Source organism: Dermacentor variabilis, chromosome 4 (genome assembly GCF_050947875.1).
Source record: "Dermacentor variabilis isolate Ectoservices chromosome 4, ASM5094787v1, whole genome shotgun sequence".
NCBI classification, from domain to species: Eukaryota; Metazoa; Arthropoda; class Arachnida; order Ixodida; family Ixodidae; genus Dermacentor; species Dermacentor variabilis.
The window spans coordinates 190,705,380-190,729,314 of NC_134571.1; the positions used below are offsets into that span (position 1 = coordinate 190,705,380).

Genomic DNA, 23,935 nt, shown 5'->3' on the forward strand with positions numbered 1-23,935 from the left:
AAGGTTGCTGAGATATTTGCCGTTAATCCTTACCCCTAAGCCGTCCCAATTTAATAGCTTCAATACTTCTTTAAAGCACACAGTGAATAAGATTGGAGAGATCGTGTCTCCTTGTCTGACCCCTTTCTTTATTGACATCTTCCTACTTGTGGAGAATTAGGGTAGCTGTCGAATATATGTAGTTATTTTCCAAGATATTTAGTAAGCCTCCTCTACTCTTTGATTACGTAGTGCCTCTATGACTACTGGTATCTCTACTAAATCAAATGCCTTTTCGTAATCTATGAAAGCCATGTTTAAAGGTTGATTGTGCTCTGCAGATTTCTCGATAACCTGATTTATTACATTGATGTGATCCATTGTACAGTATGCCTTCCTGAAGCCACCGTGATCTCTTGGTTGACTGAAGTGTTGTTCTTATTCTATTTGAAATTATCTTTGTGAACATTTTTTAGAATACTGGAAGTAAACTAATGGGCCTATAATTTTTCAAACATTTAATGTCTTGTTTTTTGTGGATTAGCATAAAGTTGACATTCTTCCTGTTCTCTGGGACCCTTGAAGTCGTGATACATTTAGTATAAAGGGCCGCAAGGTTTTCAAGCATGATGTCTCCTCCATCTTTGATGAAATAGACTGTTATTCCATCTACTCCTGCCGCCTTTCCTCGTTTCATGTCTTCTAAGGCCTTTCTAACTTAATCGAAAGTTATAGAAGGAGCCTCTGTAACCTGTTCATCACTACTTTCAAAGCCTAGTTACGATTTCCTTCATTACAGCTTTGTCATCTACATCTCGCTCCTCTAAGGCTGTGTATTCGTTTGCAACTACCAGCCTGAATGGGTCTGCTTTTATCCTTACTGCGTCTAGGTTGGCGTGTTTCTTCGTGACCAATTTTAGCCTTTCTCTCTTCAAATTCAAGTGAATCCTAGACCTCACTAACCTATGATCACTGCACTTTACCCTACGTATCACTTCTACATCCTGCACTATGCTGGTATCGGCAGAAAGTATGAAATCGATTTTATTCCTTGTTTGACCATTAGGGCTTTTCCAGGTCCACTGGTATGCTTTCTGAAAAAGGTGTTCATAATTCGTAGCTTATTGCTTTTCGCGAATTCTTCCAACATCTCTCCTCTAGCGTTCCTAGAAACGATGCCGTAGTTGCCAAGTGCTTGTTCACAAACTTGCTTTTTCCACACTTTTGCACTGAAGTCGCCCATTACTACAGTATACTCAGATTGCACTTTTCTAATCGCTAATTCAACATCTTCATAAAACTAACCTACTTCATCATCATCGTGACTGGATGTTGGTGCGTAGGCTTGTACCACCTTTAATCTATACCTCTTATTAAGTTTTGATGCGACCATTGCTACCCTCTCATTAATGCGGCAGAATTCACCAATGTTGCCCGGTGCGCCCCTGTGTTTAGGAATCTTACCCCGTATAACTTCCTATCTAGGAGTTCTCTATAGCAGAGGACGTGGCCGTTAGTGATAGGCAAGGGGAAACATCCAGCTGCCCGGAAAGTTGTAGAGAGCAGAATGGAGACAGACGCAAGGTGACAGTGACGCCGACGGGACTAAGAGCTACCATTGACGAAACGCTACCATTATAGGTTCAGCAATCGTATGGAAGGCCTCTTTGCAAAAAGTCGTCGCGCATGCACCCATACGGAAGCAAAAAAGTAGGAGGTATGGTGTCAGAGAAGGTTGGCGATTCGGGGCTAGCGGCATGGCGTCATACTCCCTCCTCGCTTCTTTGTTCCTTGGTGCTCAAAAGTAGCTCGTATCTATAGAGGCGCAACCTGTGGCGTTGGTAGCGAAAGCAATGGCGAGTGCATACGCTCGTGTAGATTATCCACTGCGTCTCAAGGCTAGAACAGCGGTGCGCCTGGCCAGTCTATAACACTGGTTAACGAAGGTATGAGGTATGTGATATATGACGAAAGTGGAAATCGCCTGCATCTGCCTGCTGCCTGTGTCTCTGCGGCACGTATGTCTATGGGCGCTGGTCTTCCCGATTGAAAAAGGAGTCGTATAGCGACGCACTGCAAAACGCTTCCAAAGAAGCAGAGCTGCACATTTAGACTGTGAAAGAAAAGCACCATCAAAGTATTCAGTAACAGCTGCAATACCTGCTCTCTGAAGAAACCACGAACGCGAATTTAAGAGATGGGATGGCATGAAGAGAATCGGCTAATGGGGGAAGAGTAAACTGAAATGGTAATCAAACGGACAAGGGCGGCATGGTGGCTGACATTGTCAGAGAAAGTGGACAACATTCTCACTGCCGAATTTTATGCATATCGAAGCACTCATAACTGCCAAGCGTAAATTGACAGATGTCCGAGTCATCTTGAAAAATGTGACGGAATTTTCAAGTTTTGGTCGGCAACTTATTTGAAGGAGTAATCAATTTTAGCACTTTACATTACTGCAGTACCATAACCGAAGTATGAGGAACTCACATGTGTGGCGTTGTACCGGCGCACGAGTTGACTGAAGGACTCCAGGCCGCGTATAAGGCCCCATGCAGAGCGGGAGGTCAGTACCGACGGTCGCGAAGGTGAGAGTACTAGGTGGTCTGCAAGTTATGACAGGTTTGCAAGTGACCCACAGAAATGGCGTGATGGCTACGACGTTATGTTATAGAGCACAAGGCCGCGGGTTCAATTCATGGCCGCAGTCGTTGCATTAGGAAAGGTTTCGACTGAAAACGCTTAATTATACTAACTCTCAAAAGTAGTTTGTAGCCCTGTGGAAGCTGCAAGACTCCTTAGCGAATAAAAAAGCATGATGCCCCTTGAGGTGCGTCCATCCGCGCCGCGTCGTCTGCTCAGTGCCTGCTGGTTTCGCGGTGTACGTCGTTCATGCGCAAATGTCCTAAATGACACGTCTCGCTGTAGAATATATTGTACCGAGAACAAACAAAACTGTAATCCTGCGGCTAATCAGACAGTTACGCTCAAAACTGTATTCTGCCGCGCAAGAATATTGCCTATGTACGCCTCGTACCTTCGGCAGTGGGGCAAATGACCTGTCAGATAGAGTATAGATACTGATGTTTCGGTGCACAATATTTGACCTATTGCAGTGAAAGTAATTCTGAAGCGCTTCTCTATTTGGTGCCACTCAAATCTTGATATAGAGAGGCATACCTTTTGTTCCTTTTACATCATCAGCAACAAAAAATAATACGCTGCTTTGTTCTTGCTCAAATTTCGCCGCAAGATCGCATTTTACAGTCCGGATGGTTCATTAAACGCTTTGCCGTATTACCCGCCTAATAGAACATATTCAGAATACATAGTCATCTGGCAACAATGGCCACGTCCGCCATGTTCTTTGCGGCGCAATTGCCAGCTGGCTGCACGCTGTGAGGCTCCGCGATCGGTACCGTGCGGCTATCTAGCAACGGTGGCCTTGATCATCCAGCGATTAACAAACGCCAAACTTCTCTGCGCTACCACTAATAAAGGAAGCCAGGCCAGCGGGTTTTTGCACCTTCTACTATTTGTGCGGACGGCATTATGAAGAAGCATATTGATTTGAAACTGAAATTTACCCGCCGAGCCTCTTTCCTCGGTAACGTGTGCTTCGAAAATGATCGAAGTGCCCCGAAAAATTGCTCAATCGCTCCGGAATTTTGGCGCCCAGCCTCTAAACCAACCTTGCATTTCAGCACAATGCCCCAGGTCCGTTGCGTCCGCAAGCAAACGCGCCGCACGAGAAAGATCGAAGCAGTTCTTCCGAGGCTGACAGCTGCGTGAGCAATAAGAAGTGTGGCTTTTCCGTTCACAGCAGAGGGTCGCTTCGAGCCTGCTGTTTGAAATTGTGCGTTAGGCAGCACAAGCATGTCCTACTAAAATAGAGGAAATACGTGATCGATAACTCCAGTGACAGGATTTGGTTCCGTGCGCTGCTTCTTTTGCCCTCCGCAGCGTGAACGTATCGATTTTCCGCGCGACAGGACGTTGCGCGTTTGCTCTTTCGCTAGCGCTCTGCACACTGCTTAATTCGCACACTGATTTCTGCTTCGGACGCATGCACCTCGAGGACCTTAGAGTTCACACGGCGCAATAACACCAGCAACGCTGCAAAACTGCGGCTAGGCCCACCTAAATCCGGGTCTCGATACAGAGTCTAAAACTAAGAAGCCTAATGTAATTAGATACCCAAGAAAAGTGTCGAAAATGAATGCACATGCGTTTCTACATCACGCTGTGCTGTCAGGCAGCGAAAGTGCGAAAGCTTTTGAGTAGAGCGCTTGGGCCATCGCCCATCTCTATCGGTGGCGCGCTTCTGCGAATAAGTACAGCAGCAACGAGCACCAACGTTGTCGCACCTCATTCATTGTTTTCCAGAAACTGCTTTGATGAACACTGCTGAGCTTCCTTAACGTTTTAGTGAATTCATGACAATATAAGTTGGACGCATAAGTTTGAGACAAGCACCCTCAAGCCAGCGATAAAATGTTGTACCACTCTTTAGCGCCCATGTCTTTTTTTTTATGCAGGGGACCTAATTCTTACGCAATGAAGCACATTATCTTAAAAGCTGGATGTAGCTCGAGATTCCGGGCTCCATCCCGAGATTCCGTCGTTTGGAAGGCGCGTCATATTTCGCCTACTGTCAAGTATTTAAAAGCCGGTATAGCCGACGGTCTGAGGTGCGTTGTAAAATGGTGCCAGTTAATATGCCAGCAAATGTGATACAAGAAAACATATATATTACATACATACATGCTAACACACAGTAAGAAGAGGAGGGAGGCAGAGTATGTCATTTGTCCCCGCCCCCCTTCACTGTTGCAAGCGGGCGCTTTTGGCTACACGCTGAAAAGCCCAACAAAACTACAGCTGAAGCTAACTTTTGTTTCCGAATAGAGTGAGCACATAAGTAATGCTTTTTTTGCTACGCATACCCTGCTTGGACAGCGGAGATTGCCTTTTGTGCCTTCTTGGGACGCCCTGTACCGGACGAAGCGCGGGATTCGCCTTACAAGCACGCGTTGTGGAGAACCCCTAGCGCAAGGCAGTACCCGCCCTAACAAATGTCAGCTTGCGCAACTTGCATTGTGCCCAGGTTTTTGGGACCGCTGCATCCGCATTCAAAAACACAGTTAGCTTCCTACATTTAATCTGCGGCCAAGTCGGAGGTCAGTATAAAATATAATCAGCCGCAACCAACGACTGTTGCGCCTTACGGCGTGAAATCGTCGGATTATCAATTGCTGGAACTATTTAATCTCTCTCCAGAGATAGCCTACATAGCGTTACAGTCTCAGTATCTTATCACCATCAAAAATCAAATGAAACCTCTTGCAGGTGTAACTGCCTAATTTTATTACATAATCAGGAGTTATCGTAGATATGCTCATGAAAATGACCTTTGTCGAACGTGCAGAGCCATCTCAATACGAATAGAACACTGACTCGGATTTTTTCTAAAGGCATGTGCCACTTCTGATTTTGACGATTTCGTTTTCAGGCTGTTTATAAATCAGAGCAAGACTATTACTTGTTTCCCGGCAGGAGCAAAACGGCAGATATTTCGTATTTCGAAAAATTTAGGGCCACTTTCTGGCGATGTGTACCGAAAATTTGCACAGTGTAGGTTGCTTATGTCCTTTGAGAACATTTACTGAAAAAGTGACTTTTTATCTATTTTTATGCACTATAAGCAGCGTTTAGTTGTTTTGCCTCGGTATCCTCAGTAATATACATCTAAATGCGGCGCACGGTGTCCATAAATGTTCTGACTGACGAGCGATATATGTTTATTCTGTGTAGATTCATCACAGCCTTTGTAGATAGTTGCTCATTGAAGCATTATAGGGTGTCATACTGCCGCTAAACGAAATGTTTCCCAGACTCCTAAAACAACAACATGAGAGACGGTCGAAATTACGTGACATTAGAGAGCACTTTAAAAGCAATGCTTCGCGAAACTTTCACTTTCTTGCTTTAAATGCAAGTGTTGCAGATTAGCCTACCAAGCCCCCGATTCGCATGCGTTTTCGTGCATCATACGAGATTCGTAGTTTCCTTTTCCGGTGTCCTTCGGGAGATAAACAAGGCATCTTGTTTATATCTGGGAAAAATTAGGGGCATGGTATGGCCAATAGGTAGGCAATGTTCCAAATGGGTGGGCTAAATACTCATCTTCCAGTAGAATATGTATGCAAGTGGTCCATAGCGTTATTAGTCTGTTTTACGAGTGGTGTAGTACTTAGACGGCTGCGCTAGCATAACCAGCTACAACTGAGGTCATATTTTGCGAACATAAGGACAACAATACGCCAAGTTTCAGTGCGATGGTAAACGCGTGTTGATCAAAGACAGCGTTAAAAAATATGTAAGCAAGTGCTCGAAAGTGTCACGCTGCTGCTATTAGCTAGGTTTCCCCTTGTCCAAACTGTGCGTTTCAGGTATATTGTACTTTGAAGCAATAGGCTGCATTGCAAGTGCAATGTGTCGCGTAGATTTAACTTTACGAATCGTTACGAATAATTATTGAAGCCTCATGTTTTTTTTTTCTTTTTCATGCGTGATATATTACTTTCCCCTGGTGTCCTCACTGAAGGAGGCAGATTCGTTATGTCCGGTGACTGTAAGGTGAAGGTAATGGGTGATGTGTAGGTGAAGTTTAAGACAGATGGGCGATTCGAGCTTTCGCAATAAAATGTGTATGCAAGCACTCTAGATTGTTATGAGCGTGTCTGACGAGTGGGGAAGTATTGAGCCCGCTGCCCTCGTAGAGCTTTATATAAAAGCCGCCAAGACCAAATTTAGCAACAATTGGTGGTACGCTATGGAAACTCTATGTGCGAAGTTAAATACGGTTGGATCAAACACAGCCTTTGTAAAAAATATCTTATGTGTTAGACGAGACAAGTGTTAGAGCATGTGATATGGCCGCTATCAGCTATGCTTTCCAATGCCCCGGCATAGCTATAAGTTACTCGTTTATATTTTGTGGAAGGGGTACGGAAGACATGGCGAATGCAAAGTACTACAAAATTTCTGTTCCTGGTCTGGTTAGAAGCGTTGCAAATTATTACTGAGCCGTCGTTTTCCTTGCCCTATCTTCAGGTGTCATAACATATTCCGACTTGGTTTGTATGTTCTTGGAGAACTATACAAGATATTTTGTTGATATTTCGCAAAAGTAGAGGGCACATTACAGGCAACAGGCAGGTAAACTTCAAAGACATGTGACTAATAATGACATTTGCAGTAAATTGCGGATGCAAGCAATTCGGAGTTTAATCAATGCGTTTTGCGAACAAAAGACTACTCCATTGCCCAGGGAGAACCGTAAAATCAACTGATATCAAATCTAGCAGAAATTAACTAGGGAATGGGGAGGAGTGGAGGACACCATAATAAATAGTATGGCGGAGTAGCATGTGTGTTGATGAACTACTGGCTTTTGAAAAATTCCCCACAAGAAGCGCGCCAAACAAGACAAATTTTTATTTTATTTTATTTATTTTTATTTATAACATACTGCAGAGCAGGAAGGGCATTCAAGCATACGAGGCATATAAGAAACAAGGCAAGCAAAACAAGACAACGCAAATATAGAAATATAGACACTATACAATAAATACAAATAGATTTGCATAACAGAGAACATATGAGTAACGCACTTCATTAGAACAGTTTTTATACATCGGGGGCCGAGAGTTCACTCAGACACTGTTCGGGGGAAAGCTCACGAGAAACCTCACACATAGCAACTTTAATCTGCCACCGAATAATAACATCTACAGTGAAAGATTGGTGCAGTTTTCAGGAGCCAAGGTTTGGAATGCTTTACCCCCAGAAATAAAGCAGTCCCACGAAACCAATAAAGCATTAAGAATATACTTTTTGAGCCTTATTTGATCTATGCGACAGTCGTTCGTGGTTTGTGTTTGTTGTACCGTGTTCTTTATTACAGATCTTTATTCATTCTGCTGTAAAATGCATATTATTTTACTTTCTCATTGTATGCTGTGCTTTGGTCTTTCGCCGTGATTTTCGGCTTTCCATTTTACACAAGTCCTGTGTCATTGCCATCGTGTATTTTTGTTTCTGAACCCCACACTAGCCTCTGGGTATGGGTTCAGTCAGTGTTTTGATAATTTCTACGGCAAGAGTAGCAATAAAATGAAAAAGAAATGAAATGAAATGAAAATTTGTATGTATTTGTCCTGGCGAAAATAGAGGTTAATTCATATGCGTGATCATGACGTGTGCACGCTGTGGACAAAGGGGTCACGTGTGCCTAGGGGTATAAGGGTAATTCGCGATTAATTAGTTGCTGTAGGATATTCCGGCCATGTACCTGCCTCTGTGTCTCGAGGAAGGCAATGTCGTTTGGCATCACGGGTGATTCGGTGCGCTTAAACTTGGAATAAATGCAACGAACAGGCTTTGTATGAATTCTCTTTATGATTTTAATGTTATGGTTAGTGTATCATCATCATCATCATCATAATCATCATAATCATCATCATCATCAGCCTATTTTATATGTACACTGCAGGACGAATGCCTCTCCCTGTGATCTCCAATTACCCCTGTCCTGCGCCAACCAATTCCAACTAGGGCCCGCGAATTTCCTAATTCCATCGCTCCACCTACTCTTCTGCCGTCCTCGACTGCGTTTCCCTTCTTTTGGTACCCATTCTGTAACCCTAATGATCCAACGGTTGTCATACTCGGCGCATTACATGACCTGCCAAGCTCCATGTTTTTCTATTAATGCAAAATAGAATACCGTCTATACGCGTTTGCTCTCTGATCCAAACCGCTCTCTTTCTGTCTCTTGAAGTTATGCCTAGCATTCTCGGTTCCATCGCTCTTTGCGCGCTCCTTAACTTGTTCCCAAGCTTCTTTGTCAGACTCCAAGTCACTGCCCCATATGTCAGCACAGGTAAAATGCACTGATTGTATACTTTCCTTTTGATGATAACGATAAGCTTCCAGTCAGGAGCTCACGATGTCTGCCGTATCCGATCCAGCCCATTTTTATTCTTCTGTGAATTTTCTTCTCATGGTCAAGGTTTTCCGTGATTAGTTAACCTAGGTATCTGTTTAGCGTATGGATCCCATGTAATGCAAGCGTACTCTAGCTTAGGTCTCATGAAAGTCAAATAACTTAATTTATTTATTTTTTGTTTAGTACATACTGCAGACCACATTGTCGTCTTTGCAGGACGGGCAGACATTAAGTACAAGGCATATACAAGGTACGTTCGTATACACTCATAAATTATATAAAATTTACAAAGAGATATTGCTCACAGAAACACTTAGTGAAAACATCAAAACGCAATACCTAAATCAATCCCTGGTGCAAAAAGAACGATGTAAAAAAAAAAAGGCAAGGGAATTGCGCATCAAACGCAAGCGAATTGCACATCAAAGGCAAGGGAGTTTGAGCGTCGGGGACTTGCCTTGCTCATTCAACAGCAGGGAGAACACATTCTATGCAAAAACAAAAAAGACATTAAAAACTTACACAAAACACAGTCACATGTTGTAAGGGGAGGGCAGCGAGTTCCATTCAGAAATAGTCCGGGGAAAGAAAGAGAACTTATAGCTGTCTGTCCTAGCATAGATAGGTGTCAGTGTATCCGGACGATGGTGTCGTGTATACCTTGTGGAGAGATGACTTACATATAGTGAAGGGTCCAGAGCCAATTTGTGATTAATGAGATTATGTAAGAAATCTAGCCTGTGTTTCTGTCTGCTCTATTCAAGAGAAGGAATGTCGTTAGCCAACATCAACTCTGACGGCGAATCCGAACTTTTGAACTTGGAATAAATAAAACGAACAGGTTTTCTGTATTCTCTCAAGTTTGTTAACATTGACTTTAGTATAGGGATCCCATGCAACGCAAGCATATTCAAGTTTTGGTCGGATATAGGTTAGGTATGTGAGTAGCTTAAGGTTTGAGGGGGCATTTCTTAGCTTGTGTCGCAGATAGGTTAGCTTCCGAAAGGCGGAAGACCATGTGTTGTCAGTGTGAAGGTTCAAAGAAAATTTACTAGCGAACGTTACGCCAAGGTACCTGTAACTCTCAACTTGCTTTAATGGAACAGATGCCATTTGATACGCGTATTCCAGGGGATTATTTTTATGCGCTATGCGAAGAGAGACAGTGCTATCTATGTTTGCAGCCATGCCTCATTCTTCGCACCACAAAAATATATTATTCAAGCTGGAGTCAGGTTCTTTCCGATCATCCACGGACTTAATAGTACGAAATACAACGCAGTCATCTGCAAACAGCCTTATTTGTGTTGCAGGTTTGGCCACGGAAACAGTGTCATTAATATATAAAAGAAAGAGCACCCAGGACACTGCCCCAGGGAACACCTGAAGTGACTGGTAGATATCCCGAGTTGTGATCGTCAACCGAAACATACTGTTGGCGATTATCCAGATAGTCTGTAATCCAGGTAATTATGATGTCCAGAAGGTTAATGTTCCTTAATTTTAGAATTAGCTTTATGTGAATTACCCTATCGAATGCTTTACTGAAGTCCAAAAACACTGCATCAATTTGACCACTGGCATCCAAAGCTTTGGCAATTGAATCAATTATTGTTACTAATTGTGTGGTAGTGGAATAGCCTTTTCTGAAGCCATGTTGAGCCCTTGTTAGTATGGAGTGTTCAGCTAAGAATTCATCAATGCGAGTTGCGATTATGTGCCCGAAAAGTTTGCAGCACGATGACGTTAATGATATGGGGCGGTAATTCTCGAGTAATAATCGATCACCTTTTTTAAAGACCGGTACAACTCGAGCCATCTTACAATCTTCGGGCACTCTCGCGCATAACAAAGATGCTCTGAATAATACCACTAAGAACTTGGCAACAGTTTCGGCGTATCGCCTAAGAAACACATTCGGGAGGTTGTCAGGGCCAGGAGTTGTTTTGGCTTTTAAATTGAGTAACACAGACACAATGCCATTGTAAGATATAAAGTTCACCTCATGCTCTTCAAACACTGCACAAGTCAAAGATGGGCCTGATCGTGCACGGGAGAATACGCTATGAAAATAAGTGTTAGAATGTTGTGCGATTGCGTTGAGGTCGTTAAGAATGGTTCCATTAACTGCAATTTCCGTAATATTCTTCTTGCTATTGCCAAGGTATCCCCAAAATTTATCCGGTGCGTTTTTTATAAAGTTGGGCAATGTTGTCGAAAAATAAAAATTTTTTGAATCGCGCACGGCGCATGACTGCTTTTTTTGGAGTTCCGTGATAGCGACCCTGCGTGGATACTTCTTTTTTATTCGTTTGATTTTGTGCTTTAGTTTTACTATTCCACGCGTCATCCAAGGCGTACTTTTATTGACTGTCTTAGATTTAGTGGGTATCAATGTATCTATGCAATGCCTGCACATTGTAGTAAACGTGGTCCAAAGTGTAGACACATCACTACACTTTCTGCAAAGCGCGTAAGACAAGTTTTCTGGTAGTCAACTATGCTGGCGTCATCCGCTCCGGTGTAATCTTTCAAGGATTTGGTAAGGGCAGTTTTAGGAACGGTAGTTTTGACAATGGGCAAGGAAAGTGCAATAAGGTAATGGTCAGATAAGCCATCTTGGACTGACACGGTATGCTCGGAAAAGGTTCGGTTTAAAAAAAACTATCTAATTTAGAAAATGACGACCCTTGCACATGCGTGGGTTCATTAACCACTTGAATAAGATCATGTGTTAGCATAATGTCAAAAATAATGTTAGCATTTGCATCAGCCTTATTGTTTGCTTGGAGGAGCTCCCAATTGACACCAGGCAAGTTAAGATCGCCGATCAAAAAAATTTTCTTATTTTGGTAGAGAGACATGTGCTCTTTAAGTTTATTCAAGTAGTCTGGTGTAGCATCAGGTTGTCTATAAAATGCGAACAGCACAAAGGATTGACCCCAGCACGATAACCTAACGCATAGGTACTCTAGTTCGGGAGTATCACCGATAAGCGTGGCTCTAATTTAATCTTTAACTAGAACAGGTATACCTCCACCTCTGCGCAGTCTATCCTTACGAAATACTTTGAAATTGGGTGGAAAAACAAGTTCACTTGTTATATCGCTGCGCAACCAGGTTTTCGCTATGACTGCGATGTGCGGATCGTGTTGTAGCAAGTGAATTTCTACGGAATCTGTCTTGTTCACCACGCTACGAGCATTAAAATTCATGATACGCAGACGCTTATCCTTGGCTGAACCAGAATGTCTGCGGATGGCAGGTTAGAAGATTTCTAAACATGAAAGTTCTGAAACATTGTTTGGATTATCGGCGACTCTCGTGCCTATTTCTGCGCTTGCGCGTGACGGCGGGTCGTTGGGCGGTATGGTTTTTCTGCGTCGTATTTTTTAACAGGAATTCTTGCAGTTTTTTCCTCGCTCCAAATATAAGCTGTACTATTGATGTATAATTTGTCAAAAGCTAAGGAAACTTTATCACCCTTCTCGTGGTTTTCTGTCGCACTTGCCCAGAGCTTCCTTCTAAATTCTCGAACTTTCGCGAATAGTCTTCACTTATTGATATAGTATTGTTCTTCAGTTTGTGGCATTGTTTAAAAATTAACGCTCTGTCTCTTGTATCGAACAATTTTAGGATGACAGGTCGTTTCTTTTTCGTGGACGGACGACCTAATCTATGTATTCGTTCAATAGCTATCGGGTTCAGTTTGAGAAGTTCTTGGAAGATCGATACCTTTATTTACGGCTGTTTCCAGTGATTCGCCGTTTTCACTCTCTGGATCTGTCAGGCCAAAAATAATCAAATTAGGTCTTCTACTGTGGTTCCCAAATTCATCTATTTTCTTTAAAGGGTCAGAACAACTTCGTTAATATGTGAAAGCCGGTTTTGGCATAAAGTCACCTTGTCTTCAAGTTTCGATAAAGCGTCAACCTTTTTTTCAACTTCAACCAGGCAGTTTCCTTTGATATCCTTAATATCAGCTGCGATTTCCTTCAGTTCTTTCAAAATCTGAGCAACTTCGAGCCCGGGGTTAGCTTCAATGTCCCCTCCTAAAAGCAGTAACTTCCGGAGGCAAAAAACATCAAGCAAGCAACACAGCCATGGGCACGGCAGCACTAGTAGAAAAGGATCACGTGAACGGTAACACTTGGCGTAATCCTTTTTTCACTTGCACAAGGAAAAGCAGAGGGTTGGACCGCATTCTTTCGGTGCCACCGTGCCCTGTGGTCGCGTATTCCGAAGGGTGGCCCTTTATACTTTTTCCGCACGGTTTCGCCAATTGCAGAGGCTGGTTTGACCCAGCCTCTGAATAATTTTATGCTGGCAGCTGAATTTCTCAGTTTGTGTTTCAAGAAGCAAAGTTTACGGAATGCAGAACAAATATTACTAATATATAAATTCCAGGAAAGGTTATTAGAAAATGTCATGCCTAGGTATTTATAATTTTCTACTTCCTTTAACGGTGAAGCGACCGATGTGTACTCATATTTTAAAGCGCTTTTCTTGCGAGTAAAATAAAGGCAGTCTGTTTCGTCTTTGCTCAAGGCCATGCTCGACTTATCGCCCCATTCTTGTATACTGTGTAAGCTTAGATCAAGTCCGGTTTGGTCATGTACTGAAGATATCTCCCGCAATAAGACGCAGTCGTCCACAAACAATCTAATTTGTGTGCCTGGTGTAACAACGGTGACAATGTAATTTATGTAGCGGTGAAACAGCAATGGCCTCAGGACGCTTCCCTAGGGTACGCCGGATGTTACGGGAAGAGAGCTGGAGTTGTTACCTTCAAATGAGAAAAACTGCGCGCGATCCGAAAGATAAGCTGCCATCAAGAAACTATAATCTTAGGAAGATTATTATATCTTCATTTTATGAATCAATTTAAAGTGAACTAATCTCTCGTGTGCCTTACTAAAACGCCTTAATAATGCCTTACTGAAATACCTTACTAAAGAAACGGAACAGTCATAAATATACGGTAACCTTCATAAATTAGGCGGTATAGTTACAAGAAAATTAAACATCTATTGCAACTGTTCGAAAGAGACAGCTACACTGGAAATCGCGTTGTAATTCTCCAAATTCGCACACATCTGCTGCCTTTTTTGTTGTGAATACTCCAAATAATTAATGTTGATTTTACAACGTTGCGTATAAGCGCGACAATACAATTACCTAAACTAGCGATACATTTTTGCTGTGGACTTAGAAACCAAGTAAAATTCTTTGTTCTATTATAAAAATTGTTTGCGGTAAATGTGCACTTCTTATGTGCGCTGCACTGCTTCTACTGGGCAGGATCTAGAACCTGTGTAAGGCACTCATTACCTTTTGTCCCTGCAGTATCTTGAGATTTTATATAGTTGCAAGAAACAAATGCAAATTCAAATAACCGGAGGGAGGTGAGATCGTGTGCGGTCCCTCCCCCCTCCACTAGAGAAATAGTTGGTACGCCACTGCCATCAAATCAACTTGGGTCACCGAGTATGAGTCAATGTGTACATACGTGCCTTCTTTCAATGAAGCTCTTCCCCACAGACATGGGCCACTGTAGATGGGGGACTGTGTAGGCGCCGCTGTTGAAACTCTTTGACGCCTGCTTGGGGTAGCGGCTATGTGCCAATCGGTCTGTGCCGGTCTCTAACTGACGTCCTTGAAGCCAACTTGATTAAGTAGGTGCGTGCCACTGGCAATGTGCCGCTCTACAATGACGAAAAATATCCCTTAGATTTGTCCGCCGATCCTGACTGAAAACAAAACAAACCCACGTCACAAGCTTCCCTGAAGGACAAAAACCTGACGCATTACCATGCTGCGCCACAAATGCCCCGAGTATGTGCCGCCTTTCAATGAACGCCTTTCACGCCAACGCTTTAGCGAGCCGCGCATCAATGCACTGGGTGTGCGCCGCTCGTCAATGAACGCCTTGCCAGCTTGGGTCGCTGGGTATGGGCCACTGAGTTCGCAGGCAAGCAAGGGAACGATTCCAAGCGCTCGCACGCACCGACGCGCCACGCTTGTCGTATAGAAGACCACGCGTGAACTTCTCGGCAGCGCCTCTAGATGGAGCAGCATGTCCTGAAAGAAGGGTGAGAGTGGAGCCCGATTGCCACATGGCGCGTTTCTCAGCGTTCGCACGCACCGGTGAGCCATGCATTTCGGAGCCCAGTCTTCGCGGTGGCGGCGCTAAGTGGCGCCGGGTGTCCTTCGGGAAGCGCAAAAGAGGAGTCCCGCTGCAGTACACTTCTCATACATAACTCTTTTCGATGGCGGCAATACATTGCGTGGCTATATTGATTAAATGCGAACGCATTAACGCATGGTCGCAAGTTATCGCTCGTGTGTCTCCTGTCTTTTTTTCACCGTCCTAGTCTGATAGATCGCTTAAAGTTTTTATGGCATTACCTTCGATAGTCATCACGAGGTGGATTCTGCCAAATTTTGGTGTTCTTTCCTTTTTTTGTAGGTGGGCGCGCCAGGGCACGTAGTAAACGATTATAGAGAAAGCGTTTCATTCGCTGGAATTGGAGCAATGAATTGGACCAGTTCCGCCACTCCAGGAGTAGGAATGTTCTAACTCTCACCATTCCAAAGAGTTAAAACGGTGTAGTTAACGGAGCTTTCCACTCTCCGCAATGAAGTGGAAATGAAATGGGAGGCTTCACTCTGAAACTCTATTGCCCACACCCTGTCCAAACTTTTCTTATCAGCCCTCGTGACAAAGGATAGGGGGTGTTCGCCCACGTCCATGTATCGGCTACGGCGGCAAAGCCGGGCGAGAACGTGAGCAAATGTACGCGCCGATTTCCCGGGGCTATAAAAGCTGAAACTATAGAAGCGTTAACTTGGATAACATTTTAGCGCCAGCAGACGAGGACAGAAGGAAGGCGTGTACAACACAATGCGCTAATTTTAACAATTTATTCCCAGAATAAATTTACCTTTATACACTATGCACAGTAGCGCCACAGCTTATCAATTCGTCAAACTGCGCTTTCCAAAGAGGCCGTTTCTTTAACAGTTCCATAGACGGAGTGCTTACACAACTTTGATCACTACGATTGATAGCCTGTGCCTCAATAATTTTGTGCATATCTCTATCTCTGTGTATGGCCAGAAACACACAATTACCAAAGAAAGGAGTACATCTGTATTCATGAAAGTGAACAGACAGATGGCCGTCATGATTTTTCACATTTAAAGTACGCTTTCTTAAGGGATCATTAGGGCACCGTCGTCTCTGTCCTATGTATTTTTTACCACAGGGCAGCGGCAACTCGTACTCCACTGATTCTTCACAATCCACAAACAGATTTCGATGTCTCTTCGAACACCCAACAACTGATCTCCGACACGGGTCTGTCAACCGACACACACTGTTAATTTTTTCTGTAGCTCAAAATAAAAACTTTTGTGTTCACGCGACTAGCAATGTTTAAGACAGCGTGACATCCTATGTACGCGCGGCACAACCACTACCCTTAGTTTGTTTTGCGTCTGTTCGCTTGCTGTGTCCCGAATGCTGCTTTCTACACGACAACGTTTCAGCAAACCCTCGGCTACGGAAACCTGCAAGGACTCCGGAAACCCTGCTGTGGACAACCGTTCCGATTGATCAGGCTTGTGTAAATCCCGCGATCGCACGACCTTTTTGCGAGCATTTCCAAGACATAGGTTAGCAATGTTCCTTTTAACAAGGTTTGAATAGGCGGCGTTGTACATTAGGTATGGCTTATTAGCTAGGCCTATATATCCAGCACGTGCGTTGGTTTTAAGGTGGATATCTCAAAACCGCAGTGCTCCTTCGGCGGGCAAATCAACCGTCAGTGTTAGTGGATTAAGGGGTCCAGTAAAAACTTTAAAAAGTTTATCCACTGTAGGATCTGCGTACAGATTAAAACGAGATAAATAGTAATGCACACATCAGGACAGTGTAAAAACGCTGAAATCACTCAATGCATCTGACAAGCTTTTGTTGTCGCGCGCTAAAAATGTCTATAAGTGTAGGTGCCAATCACATGAGCCAATGCAGACTCCTAGCGTCTGAGTAAATACACCATCATTTCATTCTGCGTATGTAGAGTTAAGACAAAAGCGAAGAAAGTCTAAAAGGCCCTTGACGGATAACCTAGATGAGTTTTGAAACACAACTGCTCCAATGTCATCAGTGCACTCTTCTACGCAAACTAGTAGTTCAATAATGAGGCAAGTAGGAATAGAAGTCCTTTATGTCAATAGAACATGCAGAAAAACTTGCCTGAATTTTCTTTCAGGAAATGTACTACTTCCTGTGAACTTTTCCTCCCAAAACGGGTCGGCAAACTTCAGAACTCAGAGTTTTTTCTTGCAAGAGTAAAATCGATATTTGCCAGGTCCCGTTTTTCGAAACTGTTCGAAACTGGGTGAGTCGTTGAAGTTAGCGCATTGCGTTGTCAACGCCTCCCTTTTGTCCTCGTCTGCTGGCGCGAAAAAAATGTCCCAAAATAGAGCAGCAACACGCGCAACACGCTGCAGTGCTCTAGAAGCGGTGGACGTGCTGCGCCCCGGGAGGCGAGTGCTGACGATATGGCGAACGAAGCGCGGGCTGTTTCGGCTGTTCCGTTGCGAAGGCATGAAGGTTTGATTTTTATATTTCAACGATGTATTTGGCGGATGCTTTCGACAAGTGGGTAGCAGCAAGGCCACACCCTCTACACTGGAAAGCACAGCTAAACAGATATTGGACAAGGACACGACTTTGACAAAGACACGAACAAAGGTAGTGTGAAAGCTATAAACAAGTTAGTTCGTTTTTCTTTTGCGTGCTGTGTAGTTGCGAATTTCGGGCTGCTAAAGGTTCTTAGTTCAGGCAATGTCAGTCCTAACCGACCATTCTTGTAAGAGGCTCTGTAAACTGCCTTCCGTAAATCGAGCGAACATCGAAAATGCTCACAGCTTTCATCCATGTTTTCGTGTGGGCTGTCTTCGCAAGGGCCCCTGAGGTTGACGATCAGTGCCTCCATGAGCGTGCCCCAGAGAGATGCGTCCTCGCCGTGCCTGCCCCGATCCCAGCGTAGCTTCGCCTTAGCCCGAGCGCTTGCGACGTCGGCCTCGCTCGAGTGCCGGGGGGCGCAGTCGCCGAACAGCCAGCGTTCGCGATAGCGCCGCATCGCTCGCTCCACCAGCGGACAGGGCGAGTGTGCGCCTGGCCGTGGCGTTGCTGTCGCTGTCACCGAAGTCGGCGAAGGGTCCGTCGGCGAAGGGTCCGTCGGCGAAGGGTCCGTCGACGAATGGTCCGTCGACGTTGACGACACTGACGCTGAGAATGTGAGATAAAAGGTGCCCGCGTCCAAGAAGAGCACGCCGGATCCGACCTTGTGGCTCTGAGGCAGCGGCCAGATGAGGCCTGCGGTACGCGCCGCCTTTCGGCCAAGGCCGGAAACGTCAGACATTAAAGCGACACTGTAAAAAGGAATATGAAGTAAGGCTGTTCGAATCGAGTCGAATACGAATATTCGACGAAAATGACCACTGAATACTAAATCGATAGTCGAATATTCGCTCATTTCTAAAGAAATATGACATAAAGTTGGTCAGGGGTCCGTTTGGTAAAAATGAAATCAGTCTTATTGCACTAACGCATGCGCGCAATTGTGATCACAATAACAACTCCGCACAACTCAGAAGCTTGCAGATGATGAACAACTGCTTTTAATTATCTGAGGCACCATGAAAATGACAGTAATGGATCAAAGAAACAGCATGTTACAATTTGTACATACAGTGTTGTGTTCGTTGAAGGAGAGAACTGTCATACCACAGCACCGCATGTACGAGAAGAAATGGGGAGGAAATAATTTGTTGTTTTAAATGAAATCTGCAAATGATACAGTAAAGAGAAATAATAGTGGACGAAAGAACTTATCGCCGGTGGGAGCCAAGCCTACAACATCTGCATGCGGGATCAAGAAATGTTTCACTGGCATATGACAGCTCATTTATACACTCCGGGCAACATATTTCTTGCAACATTGCGCAACTGGATTCCCAGAAAAGCTGCAAACAAAATGAACAAAACAAAGCTCGAGGCTACACAGTACAATAAAAAATTTACATAAGGGAGTATGTGAATACATAGTAAACACAACTGCCCCGTGAGCCAAGGCTCCATTGTCAGGAGTGTGCTGGCAATGAAGAAACGCATTCCCGGGGTATGTAGTTACATACACAGAGGAGACAAGCTTGAAAACGACGTAATCACAGGCGCACAGATTATCAGTAGCATGCTTTTTCAAAACCATAATGTGCCGTGAATGTATACAATAAAGGCAATAGAACATCGATGCAACCTCGCGCGACTATGAGCAAAACGAGAACAAGATAAAAGCGGGAGCTAGCGTCTCGACAAGTGGATTTGTCTTCTTCAAGGCGACATATGTTTCCCTCGGCGCAGTATACTTGGGTACGGTCCTTGTCAAGGGCAAAAGGGTTAAGGCGGGTAGGTGAGGCAACGACCGAAGGTGTGTTGGCGGCGTGGTTGTAGAAATGAAAAGAAAGGAGTGCTACTCACATGGCCGCTGACACGGCCGTGCGTCAGCCGGTCGTGTGTTTCTTTGTGAAAGGGGCCTTGACCACGGCGTAGACGTAGAGCTTAAGTTCATCTAAATTGAACTTAAACTCTGCATCTTACAGACAGTCAAATTTCCCCTCTGCGCGAGAAGGAATATACAGATAATAATACCTCATCCATAAGTTCAAGACATTGCAACCAATAGGTATTGACACGTGTACTTATCTTTATCCGGCGACCGCGTTTGGCCGCCTAACAAAAGTCATCGCGCAGCGCAGGACGCGCCTGCATGTAAAAGAAGTTTCTGGAATGTTATCGATGGTTCCGTCTACTGTCTTTCACCGCAACTTGTGTAATCTGATTGCATGTATGCGCGACGCGAATAGTGTAGAACTTTGTGGAAGACATGCGGGTCCCATCGGTTAATCTGGAACATTCGACGACCGATCTATAAAAGCCGACGCGCTTGGCCCGCTGATCGGATTTTCGACGATCGCCGACTGTGTTCGCCGCTCTCGTTGTGCTTTAAATGTAGCATGTTCTGTGGGCACAAGTTCGCCCAATAAAAGCTAGTTTTGCCTTTCACAGTATTGCTACTGTGTTCTTTAACGTCACGACCACATGGCATCTGGTGGAGGTGCTTTTCGTTCATGTACGGGAGCCCCCGACAAGCCGTGATCCCAGCCCTGACCGCAAAGAGAACACCATCGTAGTCCCGGACCATCGAGCAAGCCGCCATCTTCAACAGCTGCCTCCGCAGCAAGGACTTCTACCTGAGAAGACCAAGAAGATTGTGGCCAAGGCAACCACAATGGCAGCCCTAGCGTCCCCCATCGTGCTGCACCAGCCCAGGGAGCCTCCGAAGTTCCGCGGTTCAACATTCGAGGACCTGTAAACCTGGCTTGAGACGTATGAGAGGGTCACTGCATTTAACAGCTGGAACAGCGACGACAAACTGCGACACGTCTTCTTCGAATAGGAAGGCGCTGCCAGGACGTGGTTCGAGAACCGAGAAGCCACCTTAACGACGTGGGACCTGTTCCGCAGTGGCTTCCTGCAGACCTTCACAAGCGTCGTACGCCGAGAGCGAGCCCAAGCACTACTAGAAACCCCAGTGCAGCTGCCTAATGAAACCACCGCGATCTTTACAGAAGAAATGAGCCGCCTATTTCGCCACGCCGACCCGGAAATGTCCGAGGAGAAGACAGTCCACTTACTGATGCGTGGTGTAAAGGAGGAACTTTTCGCCGGGATGGTACGAAGCCCACCGAAGACCGTCGACAAGTTTCTTCGCAAGGCCACTAGCATCGAGACGACACTGGAAATGCGGAACCGGCAAGTCGACGGCCGCATGAACTCGACAAACTACGCCGGAGTTCAGTCACTGGCCACCGACGACCTACGCGAGACTATCCGAGCGGTCGTGCGGGAGGAGCTACAGAAGCTGTTCCCATCATCACAGCCTCAAGTGGCTTCGATTGCCGACGCCGTACGGGAGCAGCTCCAACAACTCCGAGTAGCCCCGGAATCGCCGCAGCCTCAGCCGCAAGCGGTGACCTGCGCCGCCGTCGCCCACCGTCAAGGTCCCCCTCCACGACCGCGCCAGGGCCCCGTAACGCCACAATTCCGTGAACCACCGCCGCCGCCGCCAGCATGCCCCCCTGCCGCCCAGCGCGCCTACACGAGGAAGACAGGCGTTTGGCGCGCTCCTGACCACCGCCCTCTCTGCTACCACTGCGGAGAAGCGGATCACGTCTACCGACGATGTCCATACCGGGAGATGGGACTGCGAGGTTTCGCCGTCAACGCTCCGCGCCCGCAGCAAGGTGAACGCCCTCGCGATATCGCCGACTACCTCGCCGCTACTCAGTGGAGCTCTCGACGACCACCGCGTTCGCCATCACCAGGCCGCTACCTGTTGCCGCAGCGCCGACCATACACTGGCCCAGCCCGGGGCCGGTCAGCGAGCCCATATCCGGAAAACTAAAAGCAGCAACCGATGGAGGTGCGGTTGCTGTTCGTCGAACTGACGAAGAGCCTCCGCCGCCGACGAAGACGCCGAAGAAACTACCTCGACGACATAACGACACGCCGCCGTCCCGACGAAGTCGGGAAGCAAAGAATACGACGAGGAAAGACGATCTGACGACGTGACGTTCCAGCTTCAGTTCAACACGACGCAGCCGTGATCTGACGCCAAGACCTAACTGCAACGCCAGACAATAAACCACGGACCTCGACGTGCTTCTCGGCGGTCACGCAGTTACCGCCTTAGTGGACACAGGGGCCGATTACTCCGTAATGAATGGACACATCGCCGCCCAGTTGAAGAAGGTTAAGATTGCATGGGAGGGCCCTCAAATTCGGCCCGCTGGAGGGCACCTCATCACGCCGACTGTAATCTGCACGGCAAGAATAACCATTCACTCCTGGACTTACCCTTCCACCTTCGTTATCCTCCAACAGTGTTCACGAGACGTCATTCTCGGTATGGACTTCCTGAACCAACACTGCGCAATCATCGACCTGAAGTCGAAGTCAATAACGCTGTCGGAAGATAAAGCGATACTGCCGGAGAGCCCTCGTAGTCACCACGTGGTGCCTTGAGTGTGCTCGAAGATCAAGTGAGCATCCCGCCGCGCTCCACCATTGTTATTTCGGTCGCCACCGAAACACCCGCTGACGTAGAAGGCGTCATCGAAGGCAACCAACGTCTACTGCTAGACCATGAAATTTGCGTCGCAAGAGGGCTAGCTCGACTGCATGGAGGGAAAACTGAAGTGTTGCGGACAAACTTCAGCCAGGAGTTCAAGCACATCAACAAGGGCACGACGATCGCGCACATCGAGGAAATTCTGGAAACCAGTAATGCGTTTGTCCTTTCGGATTCCGCCGCATCTACCCCGACGACGATGGTTCCCGAACCAGACTACGAAATTGATCCAAGTCTCCCCGTGATTAAGCAACAGCAGCTCAGAAGTCTGCTCCGACGATAGAAAGGCTGCTTTTCGACGTCATCGAGGATTCGACAAACACCAGTCGCCAAGCATCGCATAATCACCGAGGAGTGCGCTCGACCACTCCGCCAAAGCCCTTACCGAGTTTCGCCGCGAGAACGTGCAGCTATAAGAAAACAAGTCGACGAAATGCTGCGCAACGACATCATCCAGCCGTCGAGAAGCCCGTGGGGATCCCCTGTTGTCCTGGTAAAGAAAAAGGACGTAACCCTACGTTTCTGCGTCGATTATCGCCGTCTGAACAAGTTCACGAAGAAGGACGTATACACCCTCCCACGGATAGACGACGCATTGGATCGGATCTGTAACGCTAAATACTTCTGGTCCATGGACCTGAAGTCTGGCAATTGGCAAATAGAAGTCGACGAAAGAGATCGCGAAAAGACGGCCTTCATCACCCCAGAAGGCCTCTACGAGTTCAAGGTTATGCCATTCGGACTGTGCTCGGCGCCTGCAACGTTCCAGAGCGTCATGGACACGGTGTTAGCAGGATTGAAGTGGCAGACCTGTCTCGTTTACTTGGATGACGTCGTCGTCTTCGCCAGAAATTTCGACGATCACCTCAAGCGGCTTGCGACAGTACTAGAGGCCATCAAGTCATCAGGGCTTACTCTGAAACCGGAAAAATGCCGCTTCGCTTACGATGAGCTTCTGTTCTTAGGCCACGTAATCAGAAAGTCTGGTGTCCGTCCAGACCCGCAAAAGACAGCTGCAATCGCACAGTTCCCGCAACCCATCAACAAGAAGGCAGTGCGTAGATTCCTTGGCATGTGCGCCTACTACAGGCGCTTTGTCAAGGACTTTTCACGCAGCGCCGAGCCGTTGACACGTCTAACTAAATGTGATGTTGAGTTCAAGTGGGAAACGCCGCAGGCCAACACATTTGAAGAACTAAAACGACGCATGCAGTCGCCGCCGGTACTTGCGCACTTCGACGAGTACGCCGATACATAAATTCATACTGACACCAGTAGCCTAGGCCTCGGTGCCGTTCTAGTCCACAGGAGAAACGGAGTCGAACAGGTGATAGCTTACGCTAGCCGGTCGCTGTCAAAAGCGGAAGGCAACTATTCTACGACCGAAAAGGAATCCCTCGCCATCGTTTGGGTTACAGCTAAATTTCGCCCCTATCTTTATGGCAGGCCATTCAAAGTCGTCAGTGACCATCACGCGTTGTGTTGGCTAGCAAATATAAAGGATCCTTCAGGACCACTGGCGTGGCGGAGCCTCAGACTACAAGAATACGACATCACTGTAACCTACAAGTCCGGACGAAAACACTCCGATGCCGATTGCCTATCACGCGCCCCCATTGACCCGCCGCCGCAAGACGACGAGAATGACGACACCTTCCTTGGAATGATAAGCGCG

At 46.1% G+C, this 23,935-nt stretch overlaps 1 protein-coding gene across 1 annotated transcript in view; it reads right to left on the reverse strand.

Moving 5' to 3' along the window:
* LOC142578481 (beta-hexosaminidase subunit beta-like) overlaps window positions 1–18,429 on the reverse strand; it is a 32,184-nt gene extending 13,755 nt beyond the window's left edge. The window contains exons 1-2 of the mRNA XM_075687863.1: window positions 17,931–18,429; window positions 2,473–2,588 (exon numbers count right to left, since the gene is read on the reverse strand). Of these exons, the coding sequence (XP_075543978.1) occupies window positions 2,473–2,588; window positions 17,931–18,429 (615 nt within the window). The remainder of the gene's footprint in view (window positions 1–2,472; window positions 2,589–17,930) is intronic.
* Between the last annotated feature and the right edge of the window lie 5,506 nt (window positions 18,430–23,935).